Below are 24,876 nucleotides of genomic sequence, written 5' to 3' on the forward strand. Positions count from 1 at the left end.
AATACACTAAGCAGATTCAGAAGCCTGTAGGCTGCAGTAGGTACTGGGAGATGAAGAAGCTTGCACAGGATAGAGTAGCATGGAGAGCTGCATCAAACCAGTCTCAGGACTGAAGACCACAACAACAACAACAACAACAACAACTATTTGCACGGCGGTGTTTAGTGAATGTTTCGGAATGAACGTCGGGAGATAAGTCTATGCTCGAAGAGAGTTGTGATATCCAAACAAATTATAAAAATATTCCACATCTCCTCCTAAATAACTGGACCGATTGCAGTCAAACTTGGTACACATATCCCTTACTGTCAGCTACAATTTTGTATTGGTAAGAACCACATGCCTGTCATAGTTCAGGAGATATGGCGTCATAAACAATGAGATACGTAAAAAAATGCCGTATCATGCATGAAGTTTTAATACATTCAGCCTTTACTATTAAAGACACTCCTAGAGTCGAGTGAATACCTAACACCTGGCAGCGTTTTAACAGCGTTCAGCTGCGAAGCACAAACGGCTGCAGGCGAAAACAATAGCCGTCTCTACAGCTATGAAGAGCCGTCACCGTAGAGACGTCTACAAAACCACGTTGTAGATACGCGAAACAGCTGCGTCTAGTGTACAGAGACTGTCCAGGACACTGTACTCGTACATCCGTATATTATGCACATTCATTTGTACGACTGTGTCATAATTTCAAAGATCTTTTCGCGAATAAATGGAAACGAACACTACAAACACAGTTCATTTTTTGTTTTCTTATCTAATATAAAATTGGCGAAATGAATATCTGGAAAATGCCGTGTTCGTCAGCTAGTATGAAAAATAAAAATAACGTAGTGATCGTTTATAACTGATTATATTAAGGTGCCAAAGGAACTGATTAAATAATAAAAATAGTAGCATCAGTACACAGGCCAGAATCTAGGAAAGCGTTCGGAGTAACTGCTCAGATTTGAAGGATTTAGCAGAAAACTGAAATGGATTATGAACTGAGGAAAGACTATCACCTTCGCCAAATTGATTATTCAAATGTAGTAGCAGCAAGCAGAACCGAGTCAACGGCCTGAGAGCGAGTGGTCTTCGTTAAACGGAAGTTACAAAAACAACCACTGTCTTTAGGGACTACTCGAAGACACAGGTTTCTGTACGTAATCGTAGTACTTGAAATACAGTCCTCCCGCAAAGCAGCCTCATGACAGGGCAACTTGAGAAAGAAGGTTGGCACTATACGTCATCAGTAACCATTTATCACGAATAAAAAAAATTTGACAAAAGATAGGTCAAATCAATTACCTAAAAGTAAGAAATAAAATAGATCAGAAAAGCATTTGATGCACCTTTGAACGATGTTCGAAATCTTGTGTCGAAAGTGAGACTGCATGGTTCTCTTTAAAATTATATGATTGTAAATTAAACATTGAGTTTTAAATTCTCAATCTCCACTTCATTCGCTGTGCATGATTTCGAGCTTCATTCAAAGCCACGTCTTACTTTTGTACAAAGCATTACACTAAACATCTGGTCGACTTTTTCATAATTTTTTTTTTTTTGAAGTTTTGGTTATTGACAGCTAAATATCCCATCAACATAACTTTTTATGTACAAAATAGTTAAGTCTTGAAGAGATGAACTTTTTGACACTTCATTTACACAGCAGCTTTTTATGAAATATTTCAGTTTTCTCTCAATTAAGGTTTCCTTAATCACTCTGATTACTTGCAAGATTTTATTTTCTTGTTTGTTTGTGTGTGTGTGTGTGTGTGTGTGTGTGTGTGTGTGTGTGTGTGTGTGTGTGTGTAAGCGAAGGCCGGCCGGTGTGATCGTGCGGTTCTAGGCGCTACAGTCTGGAACCGCGTGACCGCTACGGTCGCAGGTTCGAATCCTGCCTCGGGCATGGATGTGTGTGATGTCCTTAGGTTAGTTAGGTTTAAGTAGTTCTAAGTTCTAGGGGACTGATGACCACAGATGTTAAGTCCTATAGTGCTCAGAGCCATTTGAACCATTTTTTTTGTAAGCGAAGGTAGTCTCACGCTGGTCAGCCTAATACTCCATTTGTCCACATTCCACTCTTCATTCGGCTATGAGAGCTCAGAAAATTTTTTTTTCCCGTAGATCAGTAATACGTTTAATTATCTTGGTTACTTTCAATCATTTAAAACTTTTTTTGCGAAACTGCACCTCACTCTGGCCACTTTGGTAGTTCATTTATCCATTTTTCAGACTTTGGAACAACATGTAATGAGAAAAACTGAAATGTGAACGCTTATCTGAATTGTGCTCCATAAACATTAACTGGGAATATAGGACGTAATCGTAAAGCTGACGTAAGAGACGGGCCACTAGCTCTGTATGATAAAATAAATCGTTCTTTGCCTACGTATACGAACAATGCGAAGTCAAACATAAATCGCTTGGCACTGAAACTAGCTTTTCTTGGACAAGAATCCTGTGTTCGAACTCTTACACTTTTTTTTCGAGAACGTTGAAGCTGCGATGGATATGCGAACTGTGTGTCACTGTATTGATTGTGATCACGAAACTGTGACAATAAATTGGTGCAGGTGGGCAAATATGCCCAAGTCCGTTAGAAAACATAGCGGGGAACATTATGCAGTAAACGATACAAGCAAACGAAGAAGTGTGTGTCTGTTAACCAATGTTACAAGTACACATTTTTGCTATTAAAGATATGCTCATCTGTTGCTGACTTGTACTACTTGCGCAAAAACTTTCATACTGTTAATGTTCGTCTATGGATTGTGTAATTCAGATAATAGTGGTGGAAGAATTCATCTACAAGAATATGAATTATTACTTAAGTTTGCCGGCCGGAGTGGCCGAGCAGTTAAAGGCGCTACAGTCTGGAACAGCACGACCGCTACGGTCGCAGGTTCGAATCCTGCCTCGGGCAAGAAGGTGTGTGATGTCCTTAGGTTGGTTAGGTTTAAGTAGTTCTAAGTTCTAGGGGACTCATGACCACGGAAGTTGAGTCCCATAGTGCTCAGAGCCATTTGAACCATTACTTAAGTTTTACGGCCGACCTTCCAGAAGTTGATGGTCGACAGTCTCGTAACTTCGCGTTACTCCGTCTAGCTATTTTAGTCATTCTCTTGAGCAATTAACCAGTTATCAAAATCACCTTGCTTATGAAGCGAGTACGTAGTTGCTGATGGTGTGCTCTGTAGATACGACACGATATTATGCCTTTCCAGTACAATTTTCTAATCAAATAACTCGCTAACAATCATAACGCGCCAACGTACCTGACCATCGAAAGATTCTTAGATAACTCTAAAAGATTCTCAGATAACGTATTAAGTTGTCAGTATGTAGGGAGCGATAAAATGTAAGCAATGTTTGGCGTTAGGTTGACTTATCTCTAACAGACTAATGTTTTATTAAACGTACTAAACCATTCAGCGAAGTAAACCAGAAAATAACATATTAATCTCTCTCTTTCTGTCTCTATAATATAAGGTATAGACTTCAGCTTACTACGTAACACAGATTAATTCAAACTGGTTACATTATCAAAATCCTAATGTTCACCACTAACTCGTCTTTCTTAGACTGTTAAATCATAAGTTTGTTTTACTAACACATTCCGAAGCCACAAGAGACTGTACACGTCAATGACTAGGCGAAACAATTCTGCTAACAGCTGGAAATTCTCTGTCCTTGGATTTCTGTTCCCAAAACGCACACAAGCCGCTAATCAGCAAATAACAACGTATCGATTATGTATTTATTTTTACTTACGATGCACATAAGGTAAAGGCTCTCCCGTTCCTCGGTGACCGACGGCGTCAATACTCAGAGATATATTTTGCTGTGATATGCCCATAGCCTCTGACTTTATTTCTGTATTTGTTTGTTATTCCTATTCACTTTCCTTTATAAAGCAGAAGTGTTATAAAGATTACTATCATCAGTCGCTTTACCTATAATAATAATATCATAACTTCCTTTTATTAATGGTAGATGTAAAATAATACAATTAATTCGTGATAATTGACATTTCTCGAACAAAGAATATACATGATATTTTTCGCAAAAAACGTAACATTCGATAACTACTAGTGTATTTAATAAAATATTATTTCCTTATGTTTTATTGTTTTACAATTTCTGCTATTCTCTTTCTGTTTCTTTCAAATTTTAAGCTATTTCTTTTCTTCTCTTGGGTGCTTCAGTTAACGTGAAGGGGAAGTTACACTGATTCCAATCAAAGAGCGTGGACTCCAAATTTATTTTTGATCATCTAGGCTTTATTGAGTTTTCTATTTCAGCAGCACAACGACGATTCGTGTGAACGAGAGCCAGCAAAAGTAAACTCTATATGAAACGATAGTAATAAAAAAAAAAAGAGTACAAAAAGCCTATGTGCCACCGACATTTTTGGCCTTATATTATATAAGGAAAACGAAATTTAGCCTCTTTAGTTGTTGGCCCTGTGTGGGCCCACTATTATGTCCTATTTTAATTGCAACTCGTCATTTAAAATTAGCGGTAATAGTAGCGTTGTCACGTGTTTACTCCAATGGTCCCAGTTTGATATGGCTTTCGGATTACTGGGAAAGTCACAACAATTAACGGGCAGCTTCCGCTGTAATAACACCATTCTGGAATTCACTATAAAAATACTAGTGTCTGTAAATTAATTCAGTGAGTTTGAGCCCTCTGCTCAGTGAGAATTCAATAATCTGTCTATTCACAATTACGGCAATAGCACTGTTACCTCATTGTATGCCAATACATCCGACAAAATCGCAATCACTCACCTTCGGAGTGTGCTGATCACAGAATTACATATACATCCGCATGTCAGGAAAACCCAAATTGTTTGGAGTGCACAAACAGACACTAGTTAACGTGCAGAGAACCAGCCAGTAGGACGACTTATTGTAGAGCAACTTAAACACCAATTATCAATGTCTGGTCTAGATAGAGCATTTACTGCACATCGTGGTAAACTATCAATCATTTCCTACAACCCGTTAAACTTACATTCACTTACAGAGACTTTCCGTTGATCTTGACTTAATAACAACGATCAGAATTCAGTGCACCGTAGAACAACCACTGATAGTATTAACGTTCGACATACTAAAATCCTCGAAAAACAACTGTAAACTTACTCAAAAGCTATTCTTATGAATCGAGTACTTAAACTGTGACTATCAATACGACAGCTCACCCGGTAGTCTTTCAGCCGTAACACCACCTTGTATAAGCTCTTATATACAACCGAACCGCTCAAGATCCAGTGCCCCACTGGCCATAGCCCCATCTTAAAACCAACTGGGAACTATTCAGCAAACAAACGTACAGCGCTACCATTAATTTCAACAATCAGTTCATTAAATTCTACAGCCGTCGGCTCTTGCTTCTGTGGCCATCGCCTGTTAGATAAAATCTTTGCCACAGACTGGTACTGCTGGCGACGAGCTGAATCGCACCGTCTTTGGTCGCTCGCTTGCTGGTACTGGAGGAAAATCTGACAGCATCCAGGCTAAAACATTTTTTAAAAACAAACACATGTAAGAAAACCTTATACTAACATGTATTTCAGTTCTCCAACGTGTCTCTATGAACTGACCAAATTGCTAATACAACAATAAGCCGAATTAACATTCGTGACGACAATTAAAACTTTAACAATACTTTTTGACCTGTCACAAACCTATCAGAAAAGGAAAATAGAGTCCATCAAAAAGTAAACAAAATAAACATGAGTACTGGCAAAAATTAAGTGACGAAGTATAAAATTATGAACGCAATACATGAACCAAAAACACCTGGAAAATACTCAACGTGATGAGAACGCAAAATAGAGATCGGGCTGGTATCAGCACAATACGTGTGGATCGTTAGGTGCGGTTTTCTCAGGGAATGTTGAGACAAGACAGAGTTTAGCATGAAAGCTATAGGATACTCGGGCAGGAAAGTGAGGGATCTATGAGATGCCAGCAATAAGCCGTTATGAAGCACGCCATGCAGTAAAACTTCAGATTGGTAAAACCCCGGGAACAGGCAGTGCATATACTAAGCTTACAAAAGTTGCACCCACAGTTTTTTGTTAGATTCTGGCAAGGGTCTTTGAAAAATGTTTAAAAGGCGATCACATCAGTCATGAATTTAAAAAAAAACATTTTACTTCAAATATATGAAAAAAAATGATCGAAGAGAATCTAAAAATTAAACGTATTAGCGTGGTGCCTTTAGTAAGTACACTGTATGGCAGATACTTAAAGAAACGGGTAGAGGGGCAAGTAGTAGAAACAGAAGAGCAAACTGGGATTTCGATCTGAACTCTCCTGCACTGATGTAATACTTCCTTTACTAAATTTAATACAGAAGAGATTGGCTGGAAATCAGAATATCCACTTGGTATTAGTGGATCTACACCAGGCATACAACATGATCCCGCTAAGTAACTTGTGGGAGAGAATGTTAGTGGTATCTGTAAGACTAATGTATTAGCTGTGAAAGAGTTTTATACAGGACCATCAGTTGTATAAAGATTAATAAACAGGTATCAGCTGAATTTACATTGTCACAGGACTCCAACAAGAATGTGCTTTAGCCCCTACTCTGTTCAAAATACGTATGGAACAGGCATTACAAGAATGGAAACGTAAGTGCTTCGGCATGAGAATTTCAGGTGGAACAGAAACGTTGTGTACATCACTTTCTGCGGACGACCAGGTGGTTATTGCAACAGATGTTGAAGATTTGGAACATACGTTCCCAAAGCTCAAAACTGAATATCTTGCAGTGGTAGACAGAGAATTTGGAAAGTGATTTAAAGATAAAAGAATGTAAAGTTTTTGAATACCTCGGGGTATCATTGTCAGTTAGTGAAAAACGTACAGAAAAAATTAAAAAAAATTAAGGTGGACAAGGCAAGAAGACAATCCCACAGTTAAATTCTGCCTTATAGAAAAAAGTAACAATCAAAACCAAAAAAGTAATATATCATACAATTGCGGCAAGTATTGTGACGTATGAATTAAAGAGATAAGCAGAGCGCTCTTGCAATAGAAATGGACTACTGGAGGAGGAGTAGCGGAGTATCAAGATTCGATCACGTAACAAAAGTAGAAATGTGAAGAAAAACGGAAGTTGATAAGACTATTGTAGACACAATTGAAACAAAAAGGCAACTTTGGTATGCGCGTCTAGAAAAGATGGATGGCAGAAGATAGCCGAAACGAGTATGGCAGTGGATAATTGTGGTGGAAGAAAAAGTGGTAGTGCAACAAGAACATGGACACACTTTGTAGGTGAAGCAATGCAAGGTAAAATCTGCAGTACGGAGACTGGATGGACAAGAAGCAATGAAAAACAGGAAGCGAGAAACGGCGACAACTGAAAGGTTTAGGGAAGAGAACGTCTGGAAAAGAAGTGACGTAGTTCTCGCAACAACCTGTACGGTACATTTAGAGAACCGGAAAGACAGAGAATCGCTGATATTGGTAGAAATTACCCTTCACCACTCACTGAAAAGTGGCTTGCGGAGTATCCAGAGAGATTTTGCTAAATGGGAACAAACTGTAGGTAAGGAACCCTGATAACATAAAATGCAAAGGAGGTGATATGGACATATGGCGGGAAATGCGTTCCACTGGAGGTATACACGCTTGAAGATGAAAGATTTTTGACAGTTTACGTTTCTGTGATTGAAATGGGCATGTTCTGTCTGCACCAATGTTTTAGCTCTGCGCCCAAGAGGGCAGTAAACTGTAGCACCATGATTATTAGTCGACAATTTGGCAAGGTGTCGAACATCATTCGGGAATTAACTGACTGAAAGGTATCGTTTATGAATTACCCAAGCTGTTTTTCATATTTTTCCTGACTTCGTGTTGCGTATCACATGCACATTGTTGGTGCTTGCTTGTACATAAGGCGGAATGCCAATAGTATGATCTGCAGAGCACATGTCAGCTGACTTTGTATGACTGGTAGGAGGGGGGGAGGAGGTGGTGCGGAGTATTGGTAGAGGTGATACGGAAAAACAGAATGGCGTAGAGAGGCTATTATGAGGGGCGTTCCATTAATAATGCAACGCATTTTTTCTGAAATCAGTTTGGTTTTCTTCAGCATTCAGATACACCATATTATTTCCTACTCTTATGGCTACAAAACCATATTTCTCAACATAATCCCCGTTCTATGCGGTTGCCTTACGCCACCTTACTAGAAGGGCCTGTATGCCCGATTTGGCACCATTTTGCTGGTTGACGTCGGAGCGAACGTCTTGAAGGATCAATAATCTCCCTATTATCCACGTACTGCTTTACTCGGAGTGGTTTTTTTCATAGGGCCAAACAGATGGAAGTCGGAAGGTGCGAGATCCGGGCCATATGGTGGATGATGAAATGGTTAAATGGCTCTGAGCACTATGTGACTTAACTACTAAGGTCATCGATCCCCTACAACATCACACACATCCATGCCCGAGACAGGATTCGAACCTGCGACCGTAGTTGCGCGCGGTTCCAGACTGAAGCGCCTAGAACCGCTCGGCCACTGCGGCCGGCGTGGATAATGAAGAGTAGACCAATCAACTTTTGTGAGCTCCTGTCGGGCGCGCAGACTTGTGTGCGTCGTTGCATTGCCATGCAGAAGGAGAAGTTCGTTTGCATTTTTGGGACCATTTACATGCTGAAGTCGGTTCTTCAGTTTCCTGAGGTTAGCACAGTGCGCTTCAGAGCTGACTGTTGCCCCCATGAGGGAGGACAAACAGAATGAGCCCTCCAGAATCCCAGTAGACCGTCGCCACGACTTTACCGGATGGGGGTGCAGAACTGAACTTTTGCTTCAGTGGAGAGGTGGTGTGGCGTCACACCATGGATTGCCATTTTGTTTCCGGTCCGAAGTGATAAAATCATGTTTCATAGCCTGTGACGATGTTAGTCAAGCAGTTTCTTGCGGGTGGTCCCTCGTTGCTCTTTATGGTCTTCTGTTAGACGGCGAACAGACCAGTTGGCACACACTGTAACATTACATGAGCATGTCCTATATAGTCAGATCTACTTTGCGTCACGTGCGTGTAGGGGAGTCGAAACCAGTAGTGACCCATGACGTCATACCAACTTGTGATTTATTTTATACATATCATTCATTTCTAAATTTTATTGATTATTTACAGAGTAGTGAATTTAATTATGTACGACATTTGATATGCAATGAGTTTTAATGAGATAGATATAAACATGTTTTGACATAGCAAATCACCTTGTTGCATTATGCATGATATGTTTTCTCTTTGTAAGAACAAAAACTTCCGTGTTGCTCGAGTGCGCGATCAAGTAGTCGTCGAGTGCGGATCTGCTGCAACTTTCATGAATGGGCATAGAATTGTCAATTTACAACCCGGAGTTGATTTAAAAATTATTCTAGGCAACCACGGCCCGACTTTGGTGCAAACAAATCGCGCGCAAATTCTCAAATATCGGTGAGGAGTTTAAGATACGCGGCTGGATATCGGGCGTTATCGTCGCGTGTGTGATTCAGTAACATTAACCGCAATTTACGGACATTAGCTTGATAATAACTATCAAAGCGGCATTATAATCGTCTTAATGCTTAAACCAAGCGAGAAGCGATTCACTGCCGAGATACGACAAATATTAATCATTGCATAGCCAGCTTGTTGATACGTTGCTTAGCAACTCATAAACGGATAGTGACAGAATTACTGAAACGATCTTTTAAGTCTCAATGACCACTACACACACATCAGAAACTAATTACTCTAACTGTGAGTGACTTCTGGATTAGACGAGTCTTTTTTTTATTTCAGCTAACTGATATTAATAAACTTCTTTCGTGGCTGACACTTCAGTGGTGTCGCGCTCATTCAGTTTAGTAGAACGATAGGTAGTACTAGCTACGCTACTATTTATAGTTTTAAAATAAAAGATGGCACGTACGTTTTTTTCTTTTGAGAAATGATCATACTTCGGTCATCGGTCTTCTCAAACCAGAGGCACGAGTGACGCTCTCTCACAGCACTACGATATCGTGAACCACCACACCCATGTGCCCCCTTCTCACTACATTTCTGCATTGAAAACTCTGAGATACAGCCGCAGTACGAAGAAGGAAGAAAGAAGGGGAAAGATCAGCGAAAGAAACGGAGCAAAGAGAGAAGGGGAGGTCACGAAACCTTTGAGTACCCAAACTGGTAGACGAGCGTGTCGGCACTATCAACAGAGTAGTCGAGTTGAGCGGCGAGGTGTTTGGTTGTAACCCGTCGGGTACCTCGAATGAGAGTATCCGCAAGTTCCAGCATGACAGGAGTCACAACAATGTCCGGTCGGTCGACATGCAGGAGATCGGACAGATTTGCGCGACCTTGTTGTGATCACAGATGCCTCGCCCGACGACTCACCGTGCTTTTGTTCACTGCCCCCCGTCTCCGCAGACAATCTACAAGCGCCTATGAATATCTGCGATGTTATGGTTTAACTCCAAAAGAAACTCAAAGGTAGCTCTCTATTTGCAAAGTACCTTCATTCCATGTGCTATTTTGAAGGCTACGTATAGTGCCGCCAACTATCGGAACTTGATGAAAATATGCGGGCTGTACCGGGAATATTCCACGACGTCCCAGCAATTCCGCCTTTTTTTTTTTTAACAGAAAGTGTCCTAGGAAAAAATGTGTCGCATTACTTCATCTTCATCTACATCTACATCTAAGTAATTACTCTGCTATTCACAATAAAGTGCCTGGCAGAGGCTTCAATGGATCACCTACAAACTGTCTCTCTACCGTTCCACTCTCGAACGGCACGCGGGAAAAACGAGCTCTTAAATTTTTCTGTGCAAGCCCTGATTTCTCTTATTTTATCGTGATGATCATTTCTCCCTATGTAGGTGGGTGCCAACAGAATGTTTTCGCATGAGAACCTGTCGCAACGAAAAACGTCTTTGTTTTAATGATTGCCACTCCAATTCACGTATCATGTCTGTGACACTATCTCCCCTAATACAAAACGAGCTGCCCTTCTTTGTACTTTTTCGATGTCATCTGTCAGTCCCACCTGATGCGGATCCCACACCGCACAGCAATACTCCAGAATAGGGCGGACAAGCGTGGTGTAAACAGTCTCTTCAGTAGACCTGTTGCACCGTCTAAGTGTTTTGCCGATGAATTGCAGTCTTTGATTTGCTCTACATACAATATTATTTATGTGATCGTTCCAATTTAGGTTATTTGTAATCGTAATCCCTAAGTATTTACTTGAATTTACATCCTTCAGATTTGTGTGACTTATCGCATAATCGAAATTTAGCTGATGTCTTTTAGTACTCATGTGAATAACTTCACACTTTTCCTTATTCAGGGTCAATTGCCACTTTTCGCACCATACAGATATCTTATCTAAATCATTTTGCAAGTAGTTTTGATCATGTGATGACTTTACAAGACGGTAAATGACAGCATCATTTGCAAACAATCTAAGACGGCTACTCAGATTGTCTCCTATGTCGTTAATATAGATCAGGAATAATAGAGGGCCTATAACATTTCCTTGGGGAGCGCCGGATATTACTTCTGTTTTACTCGATGGATGACTTTCCGTCTATTACTACGAACTGTGACCTTTCTGATAGGAAATCACGAATCCAGTCGCACAACTGAGGCCATACTCCGTAGGCACGCAGTTTGGTTAGAAGACGCTTGTGAGGAACGGTGTCTAAAGCCTTCTGGAAATCTAAAAATATGGAATCAATTTGACATCCTCTGTTGATAGCACTTATTAATTCACGAGTATAAAGAGCTAGTTGTGTTTCACAAGAACGATATTTTCTGAAACCGTTCTGACTATGTTTCAATAAATTTTTTTCTTCGAGGTAATTCATAATGTTCGAACACAGTATATATTTTCCAAAACCCTACTGCAAATCGACGTTAGTGATAAAGGCCTGTAATTCAGAGGATTACTCCTACTTCCCTTTTTGGGTATTGGTGTGACTTGAGCAGTTTTCCGGACTTTAGGTACGGATCTTTCTGTGAGCGAGTGGTTGTTTATAATTGCTAAATATGGAGCTAATTTATCAGCATACTCTGAGAGGAACCTGACTGGTATACAATCTGGACAGGAGGCCTTGCCTTTATTAAGTGATTTAAGCTGCTTCGTTACTCCGAGGATATCTGCTTCTGTGTTTCTCATCTTGGCAGTTGTTCTTGATTGGAATTCAGGAATATATACTTCGTCTTCTTTGGAGAAGGAGTTTCGGAAAACCGTGTTTAATAACTCTGCTTTAGTGGCACTGTCATCAGTGTCTTCACCGTTTTTATCGCGTAGTGAAGGTATTGATTGTGTCTTGCCACTGGTGTATTTACTGAACACTCCTCGCACAATGTAGTACTAAAACATCAAATTCGAGCTACGTTGCTGGGTAGTCTGAGGCAATCGCTGTGGCTTTCAGAGACGCTGCGGAAGTACCCTCCGGTGCCGCTGCTGAACCGCGAGGTGACGCAGCCGTACAGCGTGCCGGGCACCAACTGGACGCTGGAGAAGGGCGTCGCCGTCTTCTTCCCCGTCATGGCGATGCAGTACGACCCGCAGTACTTCCCGCACCCGGAACGCTTCGACCCAGAGCGCTTCTCGGAAGAAGAGAAGAGCAAGAGGCCCAGCTGCGTGTATCTGCCGTTCGGCGATGGACCACGAGCTTGTATCGGTAAGTCCATAATTTTAGCGAAACATACTCTTTTTCACTGACTTTCTCAACCGAACGTCTACTGTCTGTAAAATAAATACACCGTAAAAGTTAGTCACTATCAGAAGACGCCACATTAATACCGTGCGCAATTACCCTTGATAATGATATCAATTCGGTGAGAGAGGAAGCCCACGAGTTTCTATAGATATTCTATTTTCAGCATAAGTCTCTCACGCCTGGTGATTAAACCCTGCAGAGTTTAGGGAAGGCTATTACCGCTGAAAGAACCGGTTTTCGGTTATATCGTTTTTTCCCAGTCACTTTAACCTGACTATTAAAACCGCTCAAAATATCGGTTTCTCAAATAAATGATTTTCGATTTCTTTAATAATTTATTTTCTGCAATAAATGTGGTAATTGAACAGAGATTGAAAAATTTTGGCTCTCTCAGTTTCAAGATACACAGAATCAAAATATTAAATTTAATAGGAGAATAAAAGATAACACAGACCGTCCACCGTTCGCTGCTTTGGTAATTTCCTACAATGATTGTCTATCGAAGCTTAAAACGGCTCTGAGCACTATGGGACTTAACATCTGAGGTCATCAGTCCCCTAGAACTTAGAACCTAACTAACCTAAGGACATCACACACATCCATGCCCGAGGCAGGATTCGAACCTGCGACCGTAACGGTCGCGCGGTTCCAGACTGAAGCGCCTAGCACCGCTCGGCCACACCGGCCGGCTGTCTATCGAAGTCGCGGGGTCCAAATGATGCATATCGAACGTGCGATCCTAAATCGATCACTACAGCAACGACAAAAGAAGAGCGTTACAAAAATACTTGTAATTGCAAAGAGACGACTTACCTTACTCGTCGTCGGTGTTATCCTCATGTGAAAGTCCGTGTGATGTGTACGCTATGGGAACAATTACCTTTTTGCCATAGCCTGGGTAAACTCTGCCAATTTCACGCAAGAATATGGGTATATTGTCACATGTGTTAACTTTTCCCCGCAAACGCAAGCTGTGGAAGTAGAGGTACTGAAACAACTACAGTTCGTTTCTTTGTCCTGGGTGCCCTTCACTTGTAATGGAAGACTTGACAGATTTCCATAGCCGGTCGATGTCCTGCGTGTGCACACTGGGGTCATCCGAAGACACGAACTCTACAGAGTGGTTGATGAACTCGTGGTAGAATCCTTCTGCTTTGAGTGTCTAGTAGGACGGAAAACCGTCTGTAATGACTTATCAGGCAGTATGCAGTGCTTTATCAGCCGCACTAAAGTGACCATATCTCTGAACAATACTCTGCCAACGAAACACTTCCGGGACTCCCGTTCTATTCCACCGAATACCCAAATATGATCGATTTCACTCTTTGAAGGTCGTCCTCTCTGGTTCTTCCTTTTTGCTATGCGAGATTCGTGCACTTCAACAACTTTACTCGTTCCACCAATCGGTACACTGTCATTCTTCACTGGCACATAACATTTCTCAGCAAAACCCGTAATAGTCGCACACAATATTAGCAGGTAAGTCAGTTCCGATGCTGTTGCTTGCAAGGTGTAGTCTCGAATCCAGCAAGATAGAAGAATTACGCTGGTCTGAATGGATAATTTGGAAGAGTCGAACCATGTATTCTTCCTGATACTCGTTCGTTTTCCGCACTGTGCGCAATGAAATTGTAACGATAGTTCAGCATCGAAACTCGTCTTACGAAGTTTTACACACTTCGCACCACCAGTCTACTCAGTCCCTCCTTTTCTCGTCCGGTAGTACTCCATATTTGCGACAAAAAGTGAAACAGTTTTCTACGCTGAATAAGCATGGAATTAGATTTTTCCATGTGAGAAAATCCGCCGAAGAAACGTCAGGAACACCAGACGTCCCACTCACTAGCTACACAAATCGTCTGGGTTTCCCTACCAACTCACAAATAATTTGCGGAGGTATGTAATATAGAGCAACTAAGAAAACGATAGAAAACTGATAAAAATGACGATCACAAATACCTGATCATAACTCCCGCCACTAGAGTCGCATGATCGATTTAGGATCGCATGTTCCATATGTATCGTTTGGACCCCGCGACTTCGATAGGCAATCATTCTTAGAAATTACTGCTGCTTTTCTTGAATAGTGGTAAGCGGTTGAATACTATTAAAAAATCACCAGTATTCTCCTATTGATTGTAATGTTTCGAAACTCTGCTCCAAAATCATGTTCTAATCAGGTGGCAGACCTCCATTTGCCCATTACGAATAGTCGGTGCCAAATGGTTAAAATGAGGTTGGAGAATTCTGTTTTTTGTGTTTATTTGCCCGTTTTGAAGAGCTACAAGCTGATAAGGATATATTGTGTAGACACAGACAGCAGATGAGTTACTTTCTATTTTTATTGTGTACTGTGAATGAACTGCTGTTAAGTTTTTAATTTACTACTATCACTATTCTTTCCTTCCTATTTTATTATTTCATAGAATGACAGACTCTTACAAGGAAATGAAGCGTTGTACTTCACCGCCACGCCACTTCGTAAAAATATTTCCAGGCTAGTGTTGGTGGCAATCTACAAAACAACGGAGAGCTCTTGACGACAGCAAGAAATCACTGCACATACACGCGTGCCTTAAGCCAGGACACGCGGCAATAGCGACATTACTGTCTGAGCATTGCTGTACCAGTTCTCATGCCCTGTGTTTGTTGCTTGTTTCTGTCGGCATTGTTATTTAACTAGCACTGATTGCTTTTCCCATTTTCTATAAAAATGGAACATTTAAAACCAATGCAAATTTTACAAATACAAGATACTCGTTTTAAAAACAAAAAAATTAGCAATGCTGCTATAGCTAAATGATATTTCGTTTTTTTTACTCTGTTACCAGCAAAAATAAAAAAAAAACACATTTTATAAACGAGACGAAACAAATACCGAAAATACCAGTTATTCAGAACTAAAATACCAGTATTGGTTTCAACCGGCCGGATTTTCCCATCCCATTAGAGTCATCAAACTGCAAGGCAGTTGACTGTTACTTCTGATCGGCTGTTTCAGACCGTCCTAGAAATTTGCTATGGGACGAAAATTGGGTGATTTAGCGAATCACTCGAGGTGCGATAGGATGCTTGAGTGTCTTGCAAACCATGAACGTATGCGTGCAGCTCTGTGAACTGGGCTATTGTCATCTTGGAAGGTGAGTGTGTACATAGAACACTGTTAATGAAAACGTGGAAAAAAGGTAACATTTGTTCACTGAGAGTGTTGAAATAAGCAGCCTGGTTCATGTTCGTGACAACGTGAACGAATCATGGAACGAAAAACATTTTCAAAACGTCACGAAACCACCTCAGACCTGAGCTGCACCACACACGCACCGAGGGTTGAAACGTCTCATTGGGCCTTCGCTGCGTTCAAAACAGGCTAAATCGTGAACCCTCGAACCTCACTAAACGCCTTCAGTCATCTACAGAGTTGTTTGCCAATGAAGACGTGCAGCTTTATTTGGCGCTATTAGCAATGGGCTTTAGTCAATTACCCGTCTCCAAATGTTCACTGCATGCCGTTCCCTCCGCAGTGACTACTCGGAAACTGGTTCAGAGAGGCCTGCGTTCACTGAAAGGAGCAGTTTCTACCGAATTTGAAATCGATTGTCATCGGCAGAGCGTGACACACGTTTTCCTGTCGGTTAGCATATATTGCCGACCACTGTGCCTACGCTGAGTTACGTGGTTGCGACTGATACGCTATTCATTGTATACACGATGGATAGCCCGCGATAATACGCTAACAAATCAGGTAGCTTCATTCTTGGTGTGGTCAACGGCACGTTCGAACACGATAACAGTTTTACGAGGTGTGTGAAGTGATGAGACAAATTTATCTACCAAAGTTTTTATCACTTTTTTTTTCAGACAACAACATCGTCCCCTTCAATATCTTCGGCAGCTGTACACCGGGGGAATCGTTTTTCACAGTCTTGGCAGCAGCATTGAAAGGCTTCAACTGGTAGGACCTACATGTCGGTCACATTCTTTTCAATGTTCTCCAGAGTTCCAAAATGTCGTCCTTTTAAGACATCTTTCAATTTTAGGAAAATACGAAAGTTACGAAGACTCATATCAGGTAAACAGGGGGATGTGGAAGACCAGCAATGTCATTTGAGGTCAAAAATTCCGTGACGGAAGTGACCGTGTGAAATCAAGCGTTGTCATGACACAGTATCTACTTGTCTGCAATGTCTGGTCTCACGCGATTCACTGTTTTCCTGAACCTTACAAAGACATCTATGTAAAACACTTGATTGACAGTTTATCGTGAAGGAGCAAATTCTTTATGCACGATACCAATACTGTCAAAAAAGCAAATCAGCGGTGTTCTGATATTTCATTTGCTTATTCCAACTTTTTTCGGTTGAGGAGACGTCTCAGCGTGCCAACCCTCACCTTGCCGCTTGCCTCAGGATCGTACTAAAAAATCCAGGATTCATCCCTTTTGAACAGGCGCCTGAACCATTCGAGGTCAATGGTAATCCTCTCAAGAATGTACATGTTTCTTCGATTGTCCTTTTGCTCAGTTATGAGGTCTCTCAGCACCATTTTGACACAAACCTTTCGAATGTGCAAAACGTCGGTCAAAATTTGATGTAAGGTGAAAGTGTTTAAGTTCAAGATGTCACACATCATCCTCATTGTTAAACGTCTGTCCGATCTCGCAAGAGCACGCACACGTTCGATGTTAAGTTGAAGGTCTCCCTGAGCGAAGTTCATCTTCAACGTGTATTCGGCCTTCCAGAAATGATTTGTGCCAGCGAAAAACTTCATAAGGAATGTTCGCCATAGGCCTATTTCAACTTTTAGAAGGTGACACTCGCGGATTCCCCAATTGTAACACAAAATTTGATGGCCTAACGTTGCTCTAAATTCCGCAGTTTCATTTTCGTAACACACAACGAAAACAAGTTCTTTGATGGAGGTCTCAAAAATCACGTTATGGCTGTACGGAACTGAAACTCGAACTGTGTATCTGGAAGAGATGAACACAGGTCTACACACGTAGATTAACGCAGCATTGCCAGATCGCTCGCAGTGTTTTCAGTATCATTGCTTTTCTCACACGCTTCGTATATTCCGTTAAGTCGCGTTTTCACGTTGATGCATCTTCTTACGCTGGTTCCACATAACCGAGTCTCACAATCTCGCTTTCCCCGACAAACACGCATTACATCATTGACAAGTTACGTCAGCGGTATTAGTCGCGCAAATAAAGTTGACACTTGGCGCGCTGGCTGATGGGAGCGACAGTAAATGGGAAATGCCTTTACAGTCGCTCCCATCAGCTACCACGCCGAGTGTCAACTTTGCGCGTATAATAGAAGGTAGCAGTCGCAGAATATTACCAGTTCTACATCATCTGCAGCGCTCCAAAACAAGTATGCTATTTTAGTGCGGCGAGTAACATTTTATCTGGGGAGCTTATGTACAATTTTAATTTGCCTAACATGAATTAATCTTGCAGTTAAAGTGAGACATGTGACAATTTTGCTTTGTATGCGTATGTACTATAAATGTCCCCTTTCAAGTCCCATGTCTTGTATTTTATCAAGTCATTGTTCCTTTAAATGGGCCATTGTCGAGCAGTGTCGAGTATAAAGCCAGAGGTCCGTGATTAGAACCGACTGACGCTAGAATTTTTTCCTAGCAGCTGACTTCCCTTTGGCAATGCGTTTTGTATGTGGCAAACGGAAGTTCTGCAGTGGTTCGGGTATTCCATTCCTTACTGTTGATCACTCCCTAATGGATGAAACCCTAACGGACTGGTTGAGCCGGTTTTCAAGTCTGATGAACATCCAATAAGACTGTGTTTTGTAACGTATTGTCATATTCCAACGAAACTTAGTTCCAGTACAATACCTTAACAATTATATAAGTTCACCTATATTCATTATCGAAAGAACCGCAGTGTAACACAGTCATCTTCTGGGCAACTGAGCGTGACAGCTCAAAGCGGTACCTGGCACTTTCTAGTCAAAGATGTGTCTGAATCTTGTATTTGTTGGAGGGAAAACTCCCAAATTCTCTTATTTGCTTGATAAGCATTACAGAAATCGTCTTATTTTTCAAATAGTTTTATTGCGCAGTATATGGGATAGTACCCGTGGTCTAGGGGTAGCGTGTTTGTTTCATAATCAAAACGTCTTCGGTCCCGGGTTCGATCCCCGCCACTGCCTAAATTTTGATAAATAATCAGCATTGGCGGCCGAAGCATAAGAAGTCAGCCTCATTCTGCCAACGGCCTTGTCAAAGAGGGCGGAGGAGCGGATAGAGGTTCAGGGCGCTCTCTTGTCCTAGGGGTGGGAAATTGCCCCTAAAGGCGGAAGAATCAGCAATGATCAACGACATGAGGATGCAGAAGCCAATGGAAACCACTGCATTAAAGACACGTAACGTGTATTCACAGGACATGTGGCCTGTAATTGAAGTGTCATGATGATCTCTCCATTGGCAAATGATTCCGGAATAGTCCCCCATTCGGATCTCCGGGAGGGGACTGCCAAGGGGGAGGTTACCATGCGAAAAAGATTGAATAATCAACGAAAGGATAACGTTCTACGAGTCGGGGCATGGAATGTCAGAAGCTTGAACGTGGTAGGGAAACTAGAAAATCTGAAAAGGGAAATGCAAAGGCTCAATCTAGATATAGTAGGGGTCAGTGAAGTGAAGTGGAAGGAAGACAAGGATTTCTGGTCAGATGAGTATCAGGTAATATCAACAGCAGCAGAAAATGGTATAACAGGTGTAGGATTAGTTATGAATAGGAAGGTAGGGCAGAGGGTGTGTTACTGTGAACAGTTCAGTGACCGGGTTGTTCTAATCAGAATCGACAGCAGACCAACACCGACAACGATAGTTCAGGTATACATGCCGACGTCGCAAGCTGAAGATGAACAGATAGAGAAGGTGTATGAGGATATTGAAAGGGTAATGCAATATGTAAAGGGGGACGAAAATCTAATAGTCATGGGCGACTGGAATGAAGTTGTAGGGGAAGGAGTAGAAGAAAAGGTTACAGGAGAATATGGGCTTGGGACAAGGAATGAAAGAGGAGAAACACTAATTGAGTTCTGTAACAAGCTTCAGCTAGTAATAGCGAATACCCTGTTCAAGAATCACAAGAGGAGGAGGTATACTTGGAAAAGGCTGGGAGATACGGGAAGAATTCAATTAGATTACATCATGGTCAGACAGAGATTCCGAAATCAGATACTGGATTGTAAGGCGTACCCAGGAGCAGATATAGACTCAGATCACAATATAGTAGTGATGAAGAGTAGGCTGAAGTTCAAGACATTAATCAGGAAGAATCAATACACAAAGAAGTGGGATACGGAAGTACTAAGGAATGACGAGATACGTTTGAAGTTGTCTAACGCTATAGATACAGCAATAAGGAATAGCGCAGAGGCAGTACAGTTGAAGAGGAATGGACATCTCTAAAAAGGGCTATCACAGAAGTTGGGAAGGAAAACATAGGTACAAAGAAGGTAGCTGCGAAGAAACCATGGGTAACAGAAGAAATACTTCAGTTGATTGATGAAAGGAGGAAGTACAAACATGTTCCGGGAAAATCAGGAATACAGAAATACAAGTCGCTGAGGAATGAAATAAATAGGAAGTGCAGGGAAGCTAAGACGAAATGGCTGCAGGAAAAATGTGAAGACATCGAAAAAGATATGATTGTCGGAAGAACGGACTCAGCATACAGGAAAGTCAAAACAACCTTTGGTGACATTAAAAGCAACGGTGGTAACATTAAGAGTGCAACGGGAATTCCACTGTTAAATGCAGAGGAGAGAGCAGATAGGTGGAAAGAATACATTGAAAGCCTCTATGAGGGTGAAGTTTTGTCTGACGTGATAGAAGAAGAAACAGGAGTCGATTTAGAAGAGATAGGGGATCCAGTATTAGAATCGGAATTTAAAAGAGCTTTGGAGGACTTACGGTCAAATAAGACAGTAGGGATAGATAACATTCCATCAGAATTTCTAAAATCATTGGGGGAAGTGGCAACAAAACGACCATTCACGTTGGTGTGTAGAATATATGAGTCTGGCGATATACCATCTGACTTTCGGAAAAGCATCATCCACACAATTCGGAAGACGGCAAGAGCTGACAAGTGCGAGAATTATCGCACAATCAGCTTAACAGCTCATGCATCGAAGCTGCTTACAAGAATAATATACAGAAGAATGGAAAAGAAAATTGAGAATGCGCTAGGTGACGATCAGTTTGGCTTTAGGACGAGAGAGGCAATTCTGACGTTATGGCTAATAATGGAAGCAAGGCTAAAGAAAAATCAATACACTTTCATAGGATTTGTCGACCTGGAAAAAGCGTTCGACAATATAAAATGGTGCAAGCTGTTCGAGATTCTGAAAAAAGTAGGGGTAAGCTATAGGGAAAGACGGGTCATATACAATATGTACAACAACCAAGAGGGAATAATAAGAGTGGACGATCAAGAACGAAGTGCTCGTATTAAGAAGGGTGTAAGACAAGGCTGTAGCCTTTCGCCCCTACTCTTCAATCTGTACATCGAGGAAGCAATGATGGAAATAAAAGAAAGGTTCAGGAGTGGAATTAAAATACAAGGTGAAAGGATATCAATGATACGATTCGCTGATGACATTGCTATCCTGAGTGAAAGTGAAGAAGAATTAAATGATCTGCTGAACGGAATGAACAGTGTAATGAGTACACAGTATGGTTTGAGAGTAAACCGGAGAAAGACGAAGGTAATAAGAAGTAGTAGAAATGAGAACAGCGAGAAACTTAACATTAGGATTGATGGTCACGAAGTCAATGAAGTTAAGAAATTCTGCTACCTAGGCAGTAAAATAACCAATGACGGACGGAGCAAGGACATCAAAAGCAGACTCGCTATGGCAAAAAAGGCATTTCTGGCCAAAAGAAGTCTACTAATATCAAATGCCGGCCTTAATTTGAGGAAGAAATTTCTGAGGATGTACGTCTGGAGTACAGCATTGTATGGTAGTGAAACATGGACTGTGGGAAAACCGCAACAGAAGAGAATCGAAGCATTTGAGATGTGGTGCTATAGACGAATGTTGAAAATTAGGTGGACTGATAAGGTAAGGAATGAGGAGGTTCTACGCAGAATCGGAGAGGAAAGGAACAAGTGGAAAACACTGATAAGGAGAAGGGACAGGATGATAGGACATCTGCTAAGACATGAGGGAATGACTTCCATGGTACTAGAGGGAGCTGTAGAGGGCAAAAACTGTAGAGGAAGACAGAGATTGGAATACATCAAGCAAATAATTGAGGACGTAGGTTGCAAGTGCTACTCTGAGATGAAGAGGTTAGCACAGGAAAGGAATTCGTGGCGGGCCGCATCAAACCAGTCAGTAGACTGATGACAAAAAAAAAAAAAAAAAAAAAAAAAAAAAGTGATAGAATTGATTTAGAAGTAACATTGGTTATTGATACTGCAAAGTCAAAGCTGTGTTTCAGTTTTTATGGACAAAAGGAAGGTAGAGGTTGGAAATCGATGAGGAATAGAGGCTACTTGCCTTGGGCAGCAACAAGGGACCCACTAAGTTTGGCGTCCCGTACGTGGGACGGATCTCCGTCAACAGTGGTACATATTCAACACCCTGTGAGAGGCTGCCGCATGTCACTGACCTAAAGTCTGGCCACCAGGAACTCTACGTCACCACCTCTCCTACCATCATTGGCTTAACATTAACGATGAAAAAATCTTTCACTAGCAGCATTTCAATAGTCTACCTTTGAGTCACCTACCAACGCACGTGCGGACATTACCAACCTCCACTACTAGGGAAAGCTGTTAATGATGGACAGGCTAATGCCTGTCATTTCATTTCCTTTTTTATAGTTACTGGAAAGCATATTTTCATTCGTTTTCGGCCGTTACTCCATATCCACGATGTGTCAGCCGCTTGTTGAGATGGTTCTGCATTTATTTGCTGGAGAGATTTCGTTTTGGAATTAGTCCACTTTGTCGGCACGTCAGTAACAGAGCAATTCAGTATCTTCAGAAGCTATGGAGAGCTTTGGAAGCGAAAGGACAAACTGAACGTAAATTTCTTCAGTCTTTTCGGCACATATTATGAAGGAAAAATTATAGATTGAACAGGCTGTTCGTCGTGTCAGACGTTTCTCAAGTATCGACAGCAGAGCAATCATCATGTGATCCCTCAGCGTACCTGATGATAGAAAAATTTCGAATTCAAGTGAGCTAACATGTCTAACACGACGAACCGACCGTTCATCCGAGAACTTTTCCTTAATGAAACAACCATTTTTAAAGGTATTTGTGGTATGACTGTGACAACGTTTAACTAATAGTTGACATAATGTGTGACTGCGTTCACTGATATATACACCCCATTAAGCATAATTTCAAACCTCCAATACTAATTCATAAATGCTCAGACTTCCGAGAACCTTCTGTGCAAGGGCGTCACTGCGAAGAATAGACAAACTAGTTCAAAAATGAAATAAAAGTGATATTAGTATAAAAAATATGTTAGTTGAAGTGTGGAAGGGTCAAAGAGCGATGATGGATCAAACTAATGTCACCGTCAGCCAATTGAAGCTGGGATAGTGTTTAATTTCCTCAAGTTTATTGCACGTAGTTTACTCTATGCTTTCTGGCGTTACGAAAATGCTAAGCCTGAATGAAAATAAAAAAGTTCTTGTAAAAAAATACCTGCGTGTGTGTGTGTGTGTGTGTGTGTGTGTGTGTGAGTGAGAGAGAGAGAGAGAGAGAGAGAGAGAGAGAGAGAGAGAGAGAGAACAAGTGTGTTAGTCTGACTCCAGCAAGCTGGTGTATTTTTAAGTTTTTAACTGTATCTCCGTCTTTTACAGGTATGCGGTTCGGCATCATGCAGACAAAAATCGGCCTGGTTAGCTTGCTTAGTCAGCTGAACATCGAGCCTCGAGCCGGCACCGTTAGGGAGCTCACTATGAATCCACGTTCGTTCATCTTGAACCCGGTGTCTGGGATTCAGCTGCGTTATACCGCAAGAGCTAAACAGAATAAATGACAACAGAGGCATTCTTATGACCTAAGCATCTGAAAAAAACTTCTCCGAAAATAAATTATTAGCTGCAGTCTTCTCTCTGCGACAGTATTTGCTTGGACGCAGGTGTCTATGCAATCACGATTCGGTGCCTCTCCACTTGGTCCTGCCTATATTAACGGGTTGACAGGTACTCTCGCATAACACGACTTCCTGGGCTTTCTGTTACAACTGCAAGCGAAATGATTCTTTGAATGAGTCGGTGGGTAGGAAACATTTCATTTGTTTTTCTTCTTTGTATATGATAGGCCCGTCATGCCGTATCATGCTCTTGTCATTTGTGAGTTAATTATGTAATGTGTGTATAGAATTACTTTATTCAATGAATAAACGCTACTTTTTAAATATATGATAGCCATCTATTCATGTTTTGTTGGAAGTTTTCTGCTACTTGGGAACTGCGCAGTCGTGGGAAAGGGTAGCCAATTGAAAGTGTGCTATTGCTTAGGAGGCTGTGTGAAAGGAAAGTACCCTCGCAGAGTCGACAATTGGAAGATATATTCTCTGTAAATAGTGGGTGTCAAATGCAAACACGTCCCGTCATCCTGCTGTTCCCATTTTCCTGAAGACAGGGTACTCTCCATTACTCATACACAAGGTATTTATAATAAAAGTTCCAGTTTCAAAACGCTGCAGAAAGAGAACCACAGCTCAGACTGACTTCAGATTTGAACAGTATATTATTGACATAGGGGAAAACGACATGGAACAAGAAAAATTAACGAAAATGTGACCAATAATAGCGCTGTAAGCGTCAGAATATGCACACCAACAGACGCGCGGCACACGGATATTCCTCAATTTGCGTCCGAGACGCCAGCTTGAGTGTCTCCGAAGAATCGCTCGCTGCTGGTAAACCTCTTTTAGCCCGCCCGGTTGGTCGTGCGGTCTAACGCATGGCTTTCCGGGCGGGAAGGAGCGCCTGGTCCCCGGCACGGATCCGCCCGGCGGATTTGTGTCGAGGTCCGGTGAACCGGCCAGTCTCTGGATGGTTTTTAGGCGGTTTTCCATCTGCCTCGGCGAATGCGGGCTGGTTCTCCTTATTCCGGCTCAGCTACAC

General features: G+C 41.5%; 1 protein-coding gene across 2 annotated transcripts in view; it reads left to right on the top strand.

Annotated features, from left to right (window-relative positions):
* The window catches only part of LOC126483811 (probable cytochrome P450 6a14), an 88,851-nt gene extending 64,686 nt beyond the window's left edge, over nucleotides 1-24,165 (top strand). For both annotated transcript variants that reach the window (XM_050106996.1, XM_050106997.1), the window contains exons 6-7: nucleotides 12,451-12,702; nucleotides 23,602-24,165. In XM_050106996.1, the coding sequence (XP_049962953.1) occupies nucleotides 12,451-12,702; nucleotides 23,602-23,780 (431 nt within the window). In that variant the 3' untranslated portion in view covers nucleotides 23,781-24,165. The remainder of the gene's footprint in view (nucleotides 1-12,450; nucleotides 12,703-23,601) is intronic.
* The last annotated feature ends 711 nt before the right edge of the window (nucleotides 24,166-24,876 follow it).

The sequence above is a fragment of the Schistocerca serialis genome, chromosome 6 (assembly GCF_023864345.2).
Source record: "Schistocerca serialis cubense isolate TAMUIC-IGC-003099 chromosome 6, iqSchSeri2.2, whole genome shotgun sequence".
NCBI lineage: Eukaryota > Metazoa > Arthropoda > Insecta > Orthoptera > Acrididae > Schistocerca > Schistocerca serialis.